This window comes from Aptenodytes patagonicus, chromosome 11 (assembly GCF_965638725.1).
Source record: "Aptenodytes patagonicus chromosome 11, bAptPat1.pri.cur, whole genome shotgun sequence".
NCBI classification, from domain to species: Eukaryota; Metazoa; Chordata; class Aves; order Sphenisciformes; family Spheniscidae; genus Aptenodytes; species Aptenodytes patagonicus.
This window is the reverse complement of record NC_134959.1, coordinates 11,839,155-11,856,417: the sequence shown is the minus strand read 5'-3', so window position 1 is coordinate 11,856,417 and position 17,263 is coordinate 11,839,155. Positions and strand designations below refer to the sequence as shown.

The 17,263-nt window shown below is 49.6% G+C and overlaps 1 protein-coding gene across 1 annotated transcript; it reads right to left on the bottom strand.

Annotated features, from left to right (window-relative positions):
* Positions 1–1,641: 1,641 nt before the first annotated feature.
* On the bottom strand, positions 1,642–4,380 carry CEBPA (CCAAT enhancer binding protein alpha). Its single transcript, XM_076349152.1, has one exon. It carries the CDS (start codon positions 4,235–4,237, stop codon positions 3,260–3,262), a length of 978 nt encoding a protein of 325 aa, XP_076205267.1. The 5' UTR covers positions 4,238–4,380; the 3' UTR covers positions 1,642–3,259.
* Positions 4,381–17,263: the final 12,883 nt, after the last annotated feature.

Here is a 17,263-nt window from a genome sequence, read left to right as displayed (position 1 = left end):
AGTGGATTTCAGAGGAGCAGCCTTACCTTTCCTCCACTCCACAGACCAGCATGAACCCTGCCGGGATGAGGCAAAGCCCCTCAGCACCCTCAGAGCTGCCCCCATCAACCCTGTGGTGAGGTGGCTGCCAGTCCAGGGGGCCAAGTGGGCCTCGCGTGGCTGCACCTGCACCAAGCCAAGGCACTTCGGGAGTCCTTGTGAGGACACAGCCTACCTCATGGCCTGGGCATCACCAATTTGGGACACCTGTGGGTCCAAATCTCTCTCTTTGGGGTGTTTACTATCTGCTGTCGATGTGCCACGCTGGACACACCACAGAGGCAACGAGTGATGGGGAGCTCAGTTCTCCCGGGTGAATCACCCACCCCGGGAAAAGGTGGACACAGGTGCTGCTGAAGGGGACGGGACCCGGGACAGCTTTTCCTCACATGCCTGAGGTGCAGCCCCAGCCCTGCCGCGGGCCGGCCGCCGACCCGCCGGCCAGGCGGCGCCCAGGCCCGAAGCGCCGGCGGAGGGGAGGACGGGCGGCGACCGGGGGCCCCGCTGACCTCCCCGCACGACGCCCGGGCACTGCGCCACAGGCCGGGCCGGGCCGGGCGTTACTTCACCTCAGGGCCGGCCGCCGCCGGGGCAGCTCCGGGACGGCCCGGCCGGAGCCGCCTCCCCCGTCACGGCCGCCCCTTCCCGCCTCACTGCGGGGGGCCCTATCGCCGCCGGGCCTCGCGCCACCTCCCCTCCGCGTGCCGCCGGCCCCGGCCCCGGCCCCGGGGAGGGCGGGGCGGGGCGGGGCGGGGCGGGAGCCCCTGGCGGGGCCGATCGCCCGCGTGCGTCGGTGGCGGCTTGTTGCGCGCAGCGCCGGGACCCGGCCGGAACAGCCGCTGTCCCCGCGGAGGGGCCCAGCCGGAGCCGCCGCCGGTGCCCCACGTCGCGCCGACACCGAAGAGCCCCGAGGCGGCGTCTCTGGGCCCGACCCGGCCGGGGCGAAACTCCCCGGGGGAGGGGAGGGGCCCGGGCCGCGTCTCGCCGGGGAGGGACGGGCAGAGGCAGCGCTGGCGGGCGAGCGGGGCCTGGCCCTGCCCGCGGCCTCCTTTCGCAAGCCCCCGCCGTGCCCCGGGTGGCAGCTTGTCCTCTGCGCCCCGCTGCAGACCCGCGGCGTCCCCGGGACGGGGCGGCGGGCTGCCAGGCCGGACGGGGCCCGTGGCTGGGGCAGCCGGCGGCAGGCCCCGAGCCCGCGTGCGGGTGGGCTGCGTGTCCTTGTCGCCCGGGCGCCCAACTCGTCCCTTCCGGCTGCCTTTCACCGGGTCCTAAAGCCCACCAGGGAGAGGTGGCAGGCCCGTCGCAGGCTGGACGAGCCCCGGCCCAGCCACGGCGCGGGTGGAAGGTGAAACGAAGGGTGACTCACAGGCACATATCTGACACCACAAGTATTTAGGAAATTGCCGTTCTCTTAAAGGCAACCGTGTATTTATTTCTCTGGGGCGAAAACGAGGGAGTTGTGCTCCACAAAGGCGTTTCGGTCACCAGTCCTGGCAGGGGAAGCGGGTGCTGTCGGAGAGCGGGATGCGTGGTCCGGAGGAAGAGGAGGGCTTTCGCGCTCCTGCTACAGAAAAAAGAACTGGAAACACACGGAGAGGCAGATGGTTATGGTAGAATATATGCTGTTTATTTACGAACATAACCAGGACTTCCGACAAACTTTATATGCAGTTCCCCCCCCAAATTAAAAAAAAAACCACCCATGAGTGTGCATATACATACACGTATACATACCCATACACACACCCCGCATACGCACACAGCACACGCATACACACACCCCCAGCACAGCTCCCGCTGTCACGCTTTCAAACAGCTTCACGTCTCCACCTTGTTCCCTCCTGTCATGACTATTTCAACTGGATGAATTCTTGCACAGCTACGACATGAGGAAGAAACGCTCTGCATGGCTACCAGTGCTCCTTGGAACAGGGCCTGTTTGTTTGTTTATTTTTCTCTCACTCTGGGAGAAGCACCAGAGTCCAAAGGTGCTGCAGCACCAGGGACGAGCCTCCTCGCCCCACCACAGGCGTCCTGCAGCCCCATGGCCCGCGCCCCCTCCCAGGCACCCCTGCCTTGGGATCAGCAGGCAGCGGCCAGCCCAGGACAATGTGAAGAAGGCAACACACACTCACACCCACCCACCCACACAAATAATAAAATAACATTGCAGCACAAGGGCATAGTCTCTGTCACCAGATAAGAAAGTCGTGTGATGGCAAAGATCTAAGTAATGCAATAAAAATAAAGTGTAGCTAGTATACACGGAAAGGCTTTCACATTACATGAGGCACAGCTTGGACAGACAGAGACTTGGAGAGGAGCTAAATGTCCTGGAATAAAGCAAAATACACTGAAAGTTCATAGTAAATACCCGCATCGATAGGTATTTATTCATTTGTGCTTCGCCACGTCGTGACATACAGTACAAGACACTGCTGCTCTTCCTTTTGATGGAGGGAGCTCACCACACTCCCTCGCAAGCTGCTGCTCCGTCAGTCCCAGGCTGTCCATCAGTCCCACAGCAGCCGTTGCCCCTGCCCTGCTCCCAGCCAAGGCAGGGGACAGGGCTCGGCAGAGGCGGCCCAGCCAGGCTGGGACAGTCCTGGCAGCGGTCCGGCAGCTGCCCCACACCTCAGTGCTCCAAACGGGTGTCCGGCGCTGCATGTCTCTCAGCCTCAGCCCTCTTCTCTTTGCCAGCCTCCCCACAGCTGCCCCTGTCTGCTGCACTGCAGGTCAGCTGGGGGGGGGCCTGGCCGGCACCCCGAGATGTCCCTCACCCTTCTTCCTCGCTCCCTGCCAGGCTGGGGGGAACAGAAAGCCCCAGAGCTCCTGCAGCCAGCTTTTAAGGCACATCTGGATTGCTATGCGTGCTTTATTACTATTATTATTATTGTTATTTACCCTGTGTAGACACGTGGGCTTTTTAATTTCTTCCTTCCCCTCGCCTTTCTCCTTATAAAACCCACCATGTTTTCAGCTTATTTGTGTGTCATCCCTAAGGCACAAACCTTTTAATACTACAGCTGCCTGGCTTCTTGTATTGGTCATTAATTGTTAAAAACCAACCAAACAAAACAAAACAAAAACAAAACAAAACCCCAACCGCTTCCACCCCCTCGAAACAATCTGAGATCGCTGCGCTCCGGTATGCATAGTATCTATAGGCGAGCGAGGGCAGCCCGGCAGCGGGCGCGGCGGCCCCGCGAGTCCCGGCGCGGCGCTAGGCGCAGCTGCCCATGGCCTTCACCAGCGAGCTCTCGGGCAGCTGCCTGAAGATGCCCCGCAGAGTCTCCAGCTCCCGGGTGAGCTGCTCCACCCGCTTGCGCAGCCGCTCGTTGTCGGTGGTGAGCTCCAGCACCTTCTGCTGCGTCTCCACGTTGCGCTGCTTGGCCTTGTCCCGGCTCTTGCGCACCGCGATGTTGTTGCGCTCCCGGCGCACCCGGTACTCGTTGCTGTTCTTGTCGACTGTCTTTTTCGATTTGCTCCGGTGGTCCGCGGGCATCATCTTGAGGGCTCCGGCAGCGGGCAGGCCGCCGGGGGGGTGCGGGTGGTGCGGGTGGTGCGGGCTGGGCACGGGCGTGGGGGGCGGCGTGGGGTGCCCGGGCTGGAGGTGCATGGTGGTCTGGGCGCAGTGGGCGATCTGGTACTGCAGGTGGGACGGGTGCTGCTGCGGAGCGTGGTGGGGGTAGAGGGCCGACAGGGCCGCCGACTTGACCTCCTCCTCCTCGCGGGGCTCCTGCTTAATCACCAGCGGCCGCAAGCCGGGCGCGGCGATGCGCTCGTAGAGGGGGTCGAGCTTGCCGTCCATGTAGCCGGCCACGCAGCCGAAGAGCGGCTGCTGGTGGTGCTGCTGCTGGTGCCCCGGCGCCGAGGCGGCGGCGCCGGCCCCATGCATGCTGTGGAAGTCGAAATCCCCGGCCAGGATGGCCTTGGCTTTCTCCTGCTGCTTGCTGTGCTGGAAGAGGTCGGCCAGAAACTCGTCGTTGAAGGCGGCGGGGTCGATGTAGGCGCTGATGTCGATGGAGTTCTCGTTCTCGCAGATGTCGCCGAGCTCCGCGCCGCCCGCAACAGGTGCCACCGCCGAGGGAGCCTCTCTGTAGCTGTAGGCGCTGCCGGGCAGGGGAGTCTGAAGCTGGTGGTGCTGGCCGCTGCTCATCGGGGGCCGGGAATCGACCTCGTAGAAGTTGGCTTGCTCCATGAAGCACCTACAGTCTGCCGGGCATGGTGAAGGGCTCCTGCAATCCAGGTTTCGGACGGGACGGCGGCAGCGGCGGCGGCTCTGCCAAGCCCGCGGCACCCCGCGGCACCCCGGCCCTCGGCGGTGAGCGGCACCGCGGCACGGTGCTGCACGGCACGGCACGGCACGGCGCGGCGCGGCGCGGCGCGGCGCGGCGCGGCGCGGCGCGGCTCGGTGCGCCCGGAGCCCGTCCCCCGCCCCAGCCCGCCCGAGCCCTGCTCGCTGCCTGCCTGCCCTGTTGCTAGTGGGTTGCCTCGGTCCTGCGTGCCGTATATATACACCCCCGCAGCAGGGCCGGGGATCGCCCTCTAGTGTCCAACCTCCTGCTGGGAACCTTTGACCACCGCGCAGCCGGGTCTTAGCGCCCCGGCAGGGCAGAGGCGCCCGCCCGCCCTCACCCGGGAGGCGCCGCGGGGAGAGCGGCCCGCACGCCCCGGCCCCCCGCCGCCGCCGCCGCCGCCGCCGCCCCGAGCTCCGCGGGCGCAGGGCGCTGGGCTACGCCCGCCGAGGAGGCTCCGCGCTGATATGAGTCCTGGGGAAACGGCGCGGGAGCTTTGCGCCCTCCCTGCCCGGGGCCGCTCGGCGGGGCAGAGCGGCCAAAGGCGGCTGGTACGTTTCCACCGCCCGCTCCCAGCCCTGCGCCGAGCGCTCCGACCCAGGGACTCCCCGGCCGCGGTACGCAGAAAGTCTCAAAGTTCACCATCACCCGCGCGTACTTGCAAATATTTGGCCGGTCGGGAATATTCGCCCCGCCGTGTTTGCCTGCGGGACCCAAGGCGCTGCTTCACCGGCGGTGATTACCTGCCAGCAGCGCCCTGTCGCCGGGCGGGCTCGGAGCAGGCGAGCGGGGCGGACTGCGCCGCATCTCACTGCTGCCCGGCTTCACCGGCGGGACCCGTGGGGCTCGCCCGGTCACGGCGGGACCCGCGGATCCCGACCCCGAGCGGCGCTAGGACCCGTCCGAGGATGGCGTCCGGCGGGCAGGGGCGGAGACCTCGGGGGGCAGCGGAGGGTCCCCGGCTCCGCTCCTCTCGGTGGTGGTCGGCCGGGGGCCGCCCTGCTCTCCTCTGCGCTTATTGTCGGTCCGGCAAGCTCGGAGGAGCTGCCCTCCTGGGACGGGACAGCCCGAGCCGGGCCACCTGCGGGCCAGCGGCCCCGCTGCCGCCGGCCGCACCGCGGCGGGAGCCCGGTGCGGTGTGCCCCCGGCAGCCCCGCGGCCTTCGCCGTACGCAGGAAGGGTGGGATAAACGCGCGTCTCCCCCCTCACCCCCCGCACGAATCAAGCAGGTAAATTTAATTACAGATTTCGCAAAATGCACACACAGCAATCTCGACCAGTGTCGGGCGAGGACCGACTCCCGGCGTTTACCCGAGATAAACCCGGGCGCAGCCGGGCCCCGCTCCCCCCGGCGCGCAGCGCGGCGGTAGCCAGGTAACCCGCGCGTGTGCCCGGCCCCGCGGCGGCAGCCTCCGTGGAGACGCTGTTTGCCTTCCCAGCCTCCGTTTCCTGGCGGCTTCGGGGAAGGCGATCGATGTCCACGCACCGCGGGACTGGAGAGAGGAGCTGCGTGTCTCGGCCACCGCGACTCCTCTCCCCGGGCAGCAGGGTATGTTCCTACAGCAGCTCCCGTGCAAAGCCACAGCCTTCCTCGGCGTCCCCGTTTCAAGCTTCAGCTCGGGAGGGGTGAGGATGCACACGATTTCCTCCTGCTGCGATCCCTCGCAGTCTGCAGCGCAGATCTGTCCTCCCTTGCACATCTCCCCGGCGCACCTTAGGAAGCCCCACGGGCATTTAGCTCTGCTGGTCCAGAAGGTCCCTTTGAAACTGGCATAGAGAAAGGACAAGTCAAGGCCGTTGGAGCAGGTGCAGGCTTAAAATTGCTACAGGAAAATTTGCAGAGAAAATGATTCAAACGTAGTGATGGCTGGAGAAAAAATAATACTGCAATTCTTAGTTCTGGATGTTCTACTAAAACAGAAACTTGTGACAGTAAATTCCTTGCTCAGAAAGGGTTTGACAGATTCCTTGCAATTAAAAATAATTTACAAAGTCTTAAACAGGAAACAAAATTACAGTGCACCAGGAACCCATGATTTTGTATCACACAATGCACATGTGAACCTCTGTTTCACGAGCAAAAGCAAGGCCAGCGGAGTCAGTTGGCTTTTGCATTCTAGTATCCTCTCAGGAGAAGGGATACTGTAATTACAGCAGGGAAACATATTAATTTACAGACTACAGAATATACTTTTCACCTTTCACTATCAACAGGAAAAAAAAATCAATCCCAAATTCTTTTTATATACAGTCAATATTTTCTGAAATTATACATGTTGGCTTCAACACAGCAGCAGTGCCTTGCAGGGATGCTTCAGTCGTGCACGGGGAGCTGTAGCGCTGTCTAAACAACCAAAACACTAGTAAGAAGAACTCTGAACAAAGTCATGATACAGAGGAAAAGCCTCAAGTCTGTGACAAGAGCGAGTTTTGGATGCTTCAGAGTGGAGCATAAAATGTCCCCAACTGCACCCGATTTGTCCAAATTCTGCTTGTTCTACTCAAGTGAACCTGTTCCCAGGAAACAGACAAACCCAAAGCTGGACTTTTTGCCTGCTGGGAGAAATATCATCTGGAATAGTAGCTGGTGAGCAGTTCATACTCGGAGTTTTCAAAGGGCCTTATCCGACTCTGAAGTTGGCAGAAACAGGAATAGGCTATGGACATTTAAAATAAAAGGTCAGTGCTGCATGAAACAGCAGAAGCATGTAACTGAGTTTGTCATTTAATAACAATACCTATGCCTCTGTAGTCTTAAAATGCTCTCACATTTTATAGTTATTCTGAAATTAAGGCCTAACCACATATTAAAGGAAATTCAAAGTAAATCAGAAAGTTTAGGATCAGATTCCATTCCTAATTACTGTAATTAACGAACAAGTCCCCACAATTTAAGGACTGGTTTGCTCAGGTTTTTTTTTTACATAGACCCCTTTTATCTCAGTTAAGAACTTTGAAATAATCTCTTTTTACACAAAAACATAAATTCCTGTTCAAATTGTTTTAATATGGTATAAAATGAGGTTCCCAGACTTAGACAAATAAGACAATTCTTCATCTTTTTATGTCCCTCCTTCTTTGAAGGCAAATAAAATGTTTAGAAGCTGATCATCCCTCAGAAAAGCACAAATGCGTATTTCCACATTCATATCGACAGTGACTGATACCAAATATTTCAAATCTAACGTCAAGAGAAAACTTTCGTTCTCGTTGCTTCAGTTACATGTGTCAGGGAGTTAATTTAACTAAAAGAGGAAGGATGTCTGTTGCATACTATGGATCCCTGAAGCAGCGTGGCTGTCAACTCTTGAGGGTGCTATTCTTCCATCTCAAAGCAGATCTTCCTGTCTAGAACCTAGGGGAGGACGGGAGAAGTGCTCCACAATTCAAAACAGCACCAAAAGTCATTTATACCAAGTCAGTTGTGCTGGTTTCTGCTAGTAGGGTAGGAAAGTGAATAGAAAAACATAATCGTGGAGGAATGTAAATATCTGCTTTATATAAATTTTGTGACTGTTAAGAGTTTTTAATTGCACGGGAACACTGAAGTCTCTTCATTTCACCTGAACTCGGCTCCTGTGCTCTTCTCAGGCCTTTGACTCCCATGGGCTGCAAAACGGGTTACCTGGCTACAGGATCCAGGCTGGCTTTAAAGGCTGTGTGGGCAGCCCAGCGCTCTGCTTTCTGATCCAACAGCTCGGAAGTATGTACAGAACATGGCATGTGGCAGCCCTGTTAAGAATCAAGAGTGCTATTACACATTTATTTTACTACCTTGTTAAACTAGAGTATTTCATTGCTACTGACAACGCTCCAGAATGTCCTGTCTGCATGCAAAACTTCTTGGGGTGAATGCCAGGACGGCCCAACCTCTCCTCTCTCCCACCTGCAGAAGGGGTGGGGGGGAAAGGAGGCAGATTTGGCTAGGGCAGGGATGGGCACTGTGGAGCAGAAAGGACAGTATGGCTGTCCTGGAAGTGACAAGGGGTCGTTATCCTCAGCTGGGTGTAGTGCTGTGCCCTGAGTGCATCAGGGGAGTAGGCAGGGATGGAGCAGCAGTAGTTTCCTATGCGAATAAAGAGCTGGCAATCTACCATCTTACTTCTTGTGGTGTAATGAAACACAAACTTATCCCCTCTCCTATGTTTTCTACCCCAGGAAGGGGAAACATGATACTGCACATAAAAGCCGCCACACATGACAATTTTCAAAGGAAAAGGCTTTATGTGCCAAAGCCTTGGAGGCCGGTAGATCAATATGCAGCATGGTATGACAAGTCAACCAAGACCTTCCCTTCAGCTGGGCAAGGCAACTGATTACCATTTTCGATGTGCAGTTTGGTCCAATGACAGATGATTTAATTACTTATCATTACAGCTTTTCTCCTTTGGAGAAACACTGTTTACAACTCCAAGGTGAACCAACTCAAATCCATGCTATCTTCCTTTTCCCTTTTCGTATCATTCTCCTTGTCTTCAGGGTCTCTATGACCATGTCCTCAACCCTTGCTGTCCTTGTGCCCTACTGACTTCTGGCTCCTCTCCTGAGAGCTCAGTCCTTTGCAATTACCAAGCTAGCTGACTGGGAGCATCTTTTCACTTCCCTTTGCCTGGTTACTGCTCACCTCCACTCAAATGGTGCTCATAACCCAATCTGTTTCCAACTTGTCACCTGTAATCATGTACAATCAGTCTGTGAAGTTGTAAGTAAAAGTGGTTTATCCGTTCACAATTTTTGCATGGTTAATGAGCCATTACATACATAGTTCCTCTTTTATAGGTAGGACCATATTTCACTGACCATATTCATGGTGCCCAGAATATTCCGAATGCTTTTTAGATACAGGATTAAGTTCCGTTCCAAAGAACATACAGTTGAAATACCACAAAAAAAGGATGTGATAGTATTGCTCCTCACCTCTTACTTTACTGTTTTCTTCTGCAGTATTAGGCCATCACCTTTGCCTCAAGACTTCCCCAAATCATGCTTACAGTCCTCCTGCTGGTATGCATCAGTTATCTCTTTGCTCAGTATTTGGCCTGTCCACAAATCATCCATTCTCTCTCTAGTCTTTTACCTCAGACTAAACAATAACCTCCCTTCTTTCACACCTGAATTTACTTTCCAATCTTCTGTCTACCTTACAAACTTCACTGGTTTCTCTCATCATGAATAGCTCACGATCTTTAATTCATTCATGCTTAACATCTCCCTGGGAGGTGGAGCAGTGTTGTTACTCTCTATTTCCCAGCTAGAGAGCCGGGAGACGGAATGACTTGCCAAGGCCACACAAGAAATAAGCAGCAAAGCTGAGAATTTCATCTCTCCTATGTCCTGAGCTAATATCACAACCAATGAGCGTGCAAAAGTTTGACTACTGCTTCCCTACAAATTAAACATTTTATTTTTCATACACTTCCTTGCTATTTTTAATTTTTTTTTTATGGAAAAGTTAAATTAACTTTTATCTTGAAATAAATTTATTTCTGAAGTGAACTGCCAAGAAAATGTCATTCTTTTCTTTTTGATTTTTGCCATTGTATCCTTAAGGGAGCATATAGGAAATAACGTTGGTTTTTTTTTTTCTAGACCTGACTCCTAGTCTATTGAATTGAAGACTCTCATTGATCTGAGTAGGAGCTGGTGCAGCCCCTTAGCTGGCATACAAATTATGCAGCAGAGTAGTAATAGGGTAGTTATGACACTCCAAACTCAATTCCCAACTCTGCTTTTAGGGGAAGTGTTCTCAAAATACTCTCTGAAGATTATAGCTCTTAGAATACGGCTGGCTACTTCTCATGGCATCATCCAAGACGTAATCCAAAAAGGGAGATTTAACCTCCTTGTAAAACCAGAAAACTGGAACATAGCTTGTACCTGTGTTTGCACACAGGTGACACCAACTTCAAGCATTTAATTTAGATGCTCTCAAAGTGCCTACATGAGCTACACAGGGGACTTAAGCTTACAAATCTCAATGTCCTGAACTGCACCTAAGACTAGATACCGAAATAACAGGGTCTCAATAGTCTTGTCATGCATAAAGTCAGCTGGACTGCACACCTGGGTTAGCATCACTATTTAACAAAATCCTGCTAGTTAGAGCAATAGCACCTCCTCACTTGTATGAGTAATTCACTGTGATACCCAAAGCGTACTATGATTATCAGCTCCTCCTAAAAATACTCATTTGCAATACTAACTAAAGTAGCAGCTAAGGCTAAGCACGTATATTGGTAACTGTTCCAGAGCACACCTATGTGAACGCTGCAATGTAACACTGAATCACACAAGAAGAAAATACCCTTGTTTGTCTATTATACGTGTTCTGACTTTGCATTAATCCTTTGAAAATATTCATGTAGTCATCCTGTAACATTATTCACACCTGTTCTTTTAATGCAAAAGGTAGTTTTTTGGGGTAAGCATAACTTTAGCAATGTGTAAGGAGACCATGTATAGTCAATCCCAAATCATCCAGTTTTCAGAAGGTACGTTTACAAAGATGGGCTAATACATTCTGAGAAGGCTACTTAAGTAATGAGGAACCTTGCCACTGTTTTAGATATTACTTTTTGCTGACCTCAGAAGACTTTCAAAAAGAAGATGGTACAGCATGGCTCAGGCTTCATCACTCTTTCTAAGTAGTTCTTGTTTGCACTGTGGACATTATTCTGGGCATACCTGCAAAAATAAAAAGATTCATATTATGGAAATACCAAAATATGTTAGGCACTTTCCAGAAGTATAGAAAAAGACCCTTTGCTACACAAAGAATTTACAATCAGAAGAACAAGATATGAAAAGTGGGAGCGATGGGACTGGAAAGGAAGAGGAAGACCAGCTTATAAAAATAGAGTCATGCCATTTCAATTATATATTTTAGCACATGACACATCTGTCACAAAACTTAGTCCCTGACACGGACTAAGTTCTATGTTCTTGTCCTCTCTAAATCAACTTTACTCCCCTTTAGGGGAGATTGTTACAAGGATCAAAATTAAAGAGTAAAAATGTGGTAGAAAGTTAGATTTTGCAGTATAGTACGGTTATGAAAGCCTCATGCTGTCGTTCCACAGATGAACACATTCCATGGCAGGCTTCAGCAGGATGAGAACTGCACGAGGCCTCTCAGAGAACTCAAGGATCTGGTGGGCTTCTTGCACTTCTTTTACATTGAAGCTATTGTGTGATTCACAAGTCAGACAATGGGATAGCCTCACTACCCAGTAGCTCATAGTTTTTGCTTCCCAGCCTGCAAATATTCGATGCTCAAAGTATCTATGGAATTAAGGACTAAGACCTGCAAACATGAAGATAATACACCTTTGGTGCAACCCTTCTTTTATTAATGTCATAAAGCATTTGACTTCGATGGCAGAAACATTTGGGGCCATACTTGACTCATATTTTAAAATGTCGGTTTTTATAAGTATTGACTCTATACTAATAGAAAGCACTTTTACTGCATAGTGTGGATGCCATCTTGTATCTGAAAATTGGACCTCCCTGTTGAGCTAAACTCAGCTTTCTCTAATTATCCCACTACTAGCCCAGGGATTACTGGCATGAGTAATCTAAGCAGGAGTTGGCCTACTAAATGAAAAATGTCAAAGGCAGTTAGAGGGAAGGGAGTCACAAGGAAGCTCTGCAAAGTTCTTAGAGTCACTTGGTGACATCACCAATGAATCCAAACCATGATCAAAGCAACTGCCAGCACCAGGCAACAACAGACGCACAAAGGAAGGAGGCAAGTCAGAAGCAATCTCAGCTTGAAAATGATTGCAGTTTTGTTAATAATAGTGATACTTCTGGCATCAGGATTTCCCTGACTCTCCTAAGAATAACCACTGCATGAAGATGAGACTTAAGAGGCAGCTTACGCTTATGAGCTGGCATATGGTGCTGAAGTTCCCATCTGCAGCACGGTGATCCAGCACAGAGTGATTTCGCCTCAAGACTGACCATGCAGCAGGCTGATGGGGCAGCACCGGCTCTCCTGCAACCACTGGCGGGTGATGTGAGAAATGGCCCTCATTCTCTGCAGGGATTTCAAAGGTCACTGGAAAACATCCAGCGAAAGGACCTGGCACTCCTGCCTGCTGCAGTAACACCTATTCTGCCTTCTAAGCCTTCATAGAAAGAGAGGTTGCACACAGTAACATTCAGCATGCTGGTTCTCTTCATAAAAATAAGGAGACATTAGTCGCCACTGCACAAGACCTTTGCATTTACATTTTTCTGTTCAAACTGGAATCTTATGCTCTAGGTAAAACTAGTCTTTACCTTAACTGCAATAAGAGTTAATCACAAACCAGGTGAGTCTAACGATCAGTAGGTTTTTCCTGAAAGGATCACAGTCCCGTAAAAATCTAGAAACTAAAGTTGGGAGGTTACAAGGACATTTCAAATTTTTAGAGGAAACAGGACTGGCTACCTCAAGTTATGATGCTTGGAACAAACCATTCCTTCTGCTTAGATTTTAAAGGCAGCTGACAGCTGAGCTACAAGACTGCTTTAAATAAATATTATTGGAATTCATATGAATAAAATCAGAAGACTTTTTTCGAAGGAAGCCATCATCTTTTTCATTCATTTTATGGAAGCATAAAAATGATATTTTGTTTGCAATAATATTTCAGAAAGTAAAAAGCCAGTGACAGTGCTAGGCTGTTTGCAGGATGTTTTGATATCTAAATCCTCATAAAGCAATGCTGAAAAGGCACTGCCCTTCAGCTAGGAGGTAGCAACAATGTCATGTGACTTACATGGCCATATAGTTAATAGTGGCGCTAAGTATAATCAAAGCTAATCATTCAGGAAGAACCCAGGGCTGAGAGAGAGATTTCTAATTCCAAACAAAAAGTCCTTGCAAACTACTTGTGTTTCTAAGTAAAAAATGAACCAGCTATGAATTGGGTTCCCATACTGCAAAAATGTTTAATTTTTTTCCTTCTACTGCTGTAATTAAAGATAGAAAATGGGAATAAATTTTTGGAATCTAAATTATTCACTCTGAATAATTCTTTCAGTCCTAAACAATTAAACTAGATGCTAATTTTATGCAAATTACATGTAATATATTAATATGAGCAGAAATCCTACATTCCTTAACAAACCCCAACATTCTATTAATGGGTAATATGAGCAGTACAAACTGCTCACATTTATGACATAAGCGTGGTAAATACAACACAAAGTGAGATTTAACATGGCAAAGATAAATTTAATTTTAGAAAAACAACTCCTATATTCTTTAAAAGCAGGCAAAAATTCTAGATTCTTAATTACATGAGTTGCATGGTTCTAAAAAGAATTCATGCAACATGTTTTAGTGTTGGGTGCTACAGTACTGGATTTTATTTTACTAAAATGTATGATTTTAAAAGGAAGATGATGATTTAAAAACCTGCATGCCACAGAACCCCCAGCATGGTGAGGATGAATCCATGCTGGTTGTCTGCAATCTGACACTCAGCTGCCAAAAGAGAAGGACAGAAAAGTGTAACTCAGCACAGAACCCTGTTGCTCCCTGTCAGAGAAACAATTGCTGGCAGTTACCACAGCCAACAACAGCTGGTATTTAGGTTGGATAAGACAGTACAGCTGATAGTGGGTCAGTATTTTCCATTAAAAAGGGGGCTATTCCACACCAGCGTGAATGTTCTGGGGCCTTTTAGAAAGGCTTAGTAGATGGAAGTATTTATATAACTACGTGCAGGGCTTATGGATCATTTACATTTAACTTAAGTCATCAAGAGATCATTTGCATCTATGGTAGAGCCTAGACCACATGGGAATTGCTTTTCTCCTTTATTAATAAACTGAAATAAACATCACTTACTTAGCTCAGCATGTCATTGATAAAAGTTTGAGGCTCCTGTTTCCTTCCTTTTTATGGAAGTGCAAGACACTCTGGGTCTCCTAACTATAGTTGCCCCTTGTACATAGCCGTGCAAGCTCAGCTGCTGATTCCACTGGATATGCAAAAACTGGTGCCTGTATTTTATGGAAGACAATCAAACCCTAAATATCTGTGTCCCTATTATGACAAAAGGCTAAATGTTCAAACTGTGGGAAATGCTGTGGGTAGAGCTCTGGTCTTCTGACACGTCAACTGCAAACTCAGTCTTCAGGAAGCCAGACTTTGCCCCAGTGCCCCTTGCCTATTTGTTTCAGTGGGCTCACAGCTATTCAGTCAAATCTCCCTTGCAGCACTGAAATACTTCTAAGTCCTTGGATCTACATATTTTGGTCAGGGCTAAAAAAATCCATCTCTTGGTAGAGTATCAGAACATGCAACATGTATCAAATTTTAAGCCTACTGAAAATCTTTCCAGAAATCCATTTAAAAACTCAGAAAGAAAGTAAAAGCATGCACGCTTCTCAGTTTTCCCATAGCTCAGCTACCAACACTGCTATAGCATGAAGCATCTGAGAACCGTCTGTGAACTCTCACTACACTTATGGCCACAGGTAGTGTGCCTTCACATGATGAAAGCCAAAGACATATAGACTGTTTCAGAATATGCTGCAGTATTCTCTCCTGATGCCATACACTAGTGTTGAATAAATGTCCCTACACTAAGACAGTGTTCACACAAATGAAATATTTTGTTATAAACATAAAAACCAAATGCATAAGGCATTGGCATTTGTGCCCAAGGCTTTCCAGTTATTTATGGCACCAGTGTAGCACAACATCCCACGTTAGCTTGTTAGCGTAAGGTAGTCTCTCATAGCTGGAGTTCTCTGGGACTGGCTGCCTATGTGCATATTCCTGCTAGGAGTACACATACCCCCGTGTGCACTCATCCTGCCTTCATTCTGTTCATAGGAAGGAAAAGACCAGCACGTGTGCTACACTCCTCAGTTTTGTCCCACCTGCTGAGTCCCTTAATGTCAAAGGGCTTTACACAAGAGGAAAAAGAGGATGGACGTGAGGTGAAGGTACACATAAACAACGTACCTCAAAGAATTTCATTTCCTGGTAAGCAAAGTCCTTTTCTCCAACTGCCAAACCACATTTCCACTGGGACTGTGGGTGACTTCAAAGCAATGCCTGTACTCCCTGGAGGAGGCCCTCAAAAACCTGGACAAACAACTGTGACTTTTACCACATTTATTGTGCACTTTGAAGGTTTCTACGATTGTGTGCAGCTTGGTAAAGTCCTCTTCGGAATGGGTATGTTGAGCAAATACTGGGCATGCAGAGAAAGAGTCTTCAGGAAAGCCACCACGCTTTAGTAAAGTCTCAGTCTCTGCCAAGTGGCTGCTGGCATTATATCGATTGCCAGTGCATATGCAGCGCTGGGAGTCTACGAGAGCAGGTTCAGTATGTTTTGAAGTGTTCTGTTTTCCTATCAACTTTTCCTTTGCATGTTACTCTTTTTTGTCCCATATTTTCACAGACAGGCTGTTCCCCTCTAAGTCACCGACACCAACTTTGTTGTAATATTGCTGATCCTGAATTCTTGCCTCAGGCAAAATTCCTGATAATTTCAGTTGGTGTCTTAATTGTGTAAGAACTTCTGACCAAATAAATCATGCCTGATGCAGGAAAACCCCACACAATGGCTAAACAACTCAGAATGAGGAGAGTTTCCTCTGTACAGAGATTTGCTGAGTTGGTTTTTAGGCCAGTGAGGTACAGAAACATGACCTCAAAGGACATGCTAGCGATGGAGGGAGCATAAAGCTTCTCCTAACTATCAGAGGGAAATCTGATCTAGTTAGTGCTGAGAGGAGAGAAAATCAGATGAACCCTTCTCCAGTGACATTGTTGTCCCTGGGACATGCTACCAAAGTGGCTTTTTCTACAAATTTGGCTGCAGTGTTTATGTTCAATAGAAACCTAACACTAGATTGTGTCTGGTAAATTCACTATGACAGAGATATTCAGGTGCCTGCAAGTGTAAGTGTAATTGCTTTGTTCTTCTGGAGTCTATAGTATGTTAGAAGGTACGCAGGGCCAAAGAGCAGAGAGCTATGCCCCACTGTTTCTCTGGAATTTGCTTCCATTTCAGGAGGCAGAAAAAGAAAAACCAGTTAGCTCACCAAATGCAACTTTCCAGAAGGAGGATGGCACTATTGAGGTAAGTACTTCTTTTCTGTTGGGGACGAGATAGACTCTACTTGCCTGATGAGAGTATCACTGTCACTGATCATCTAGCACAAAATTCTCCTAGATGTTAGTAGCAGGAGGTCAACGACAGACATGCTGTAATTGCCAATACACTTTCTCGGATTGTCCTCCCACATATTTTGTATGATCCAAGCATAAATAACTCATTTTGTATTCACTTCTATGAACAGAAGTGAGGCAGAGTAAACAATCAGGTGGACTATCCCCTACCAGGTGACAAGCTCTCAGTTTCTTTTTTCTTTTCAAGTGCCTGTTCACTGAGCTTTTTATGGTATTTCAGAGGTCATATAGGTTGCAGGGAATAATAAAGCCATTGATAAGGAAGAAGTTTGTGTCCTCATTCTCCCAACACCATGAGACTGAAGAAGAAACAGAGCTATGCCTCTCCAATTTAATTGCTTTTCTGGAAGGGTATTGATTTTAGGCTTCTGTTCTGAAGAACCATTTGAAGTCTGGCCTAAAACGATTTACTCTTCTTGATATCATATGAATAAGGTAAAGTTCTTCACTAGAGTATACCCCGTGACAAATAATGCCCTAGTAATTATGGGTGGGGATTTTCATGCGGTGACTGATGATGCCTTGGAAAAGAGCCATGGCACTGTGCATTCAGAAGCTAAGCTATCTAAATCCTTGCAGACCTCATTTATGCTTTTGGGAATATAGGACAGGTGTGGCAGTTACTAAACCTGGATACTTGAGAATTCACCTCTTATTCCCAGGTGTGGGCCATTAATTCTCGCTCAGACTTGTTCAGTTCTAACAAGTCTCTTTTGAATCAGAT

Coding starts and splice junctions, on each gene's coding strand:
- CEBPA (XM_076349152.1), bottom strand. CDS start 4,237: ATGGAGCAAGCCAACTTCTACGAGGTCGATTCCCGGCCCCCGATGAGC.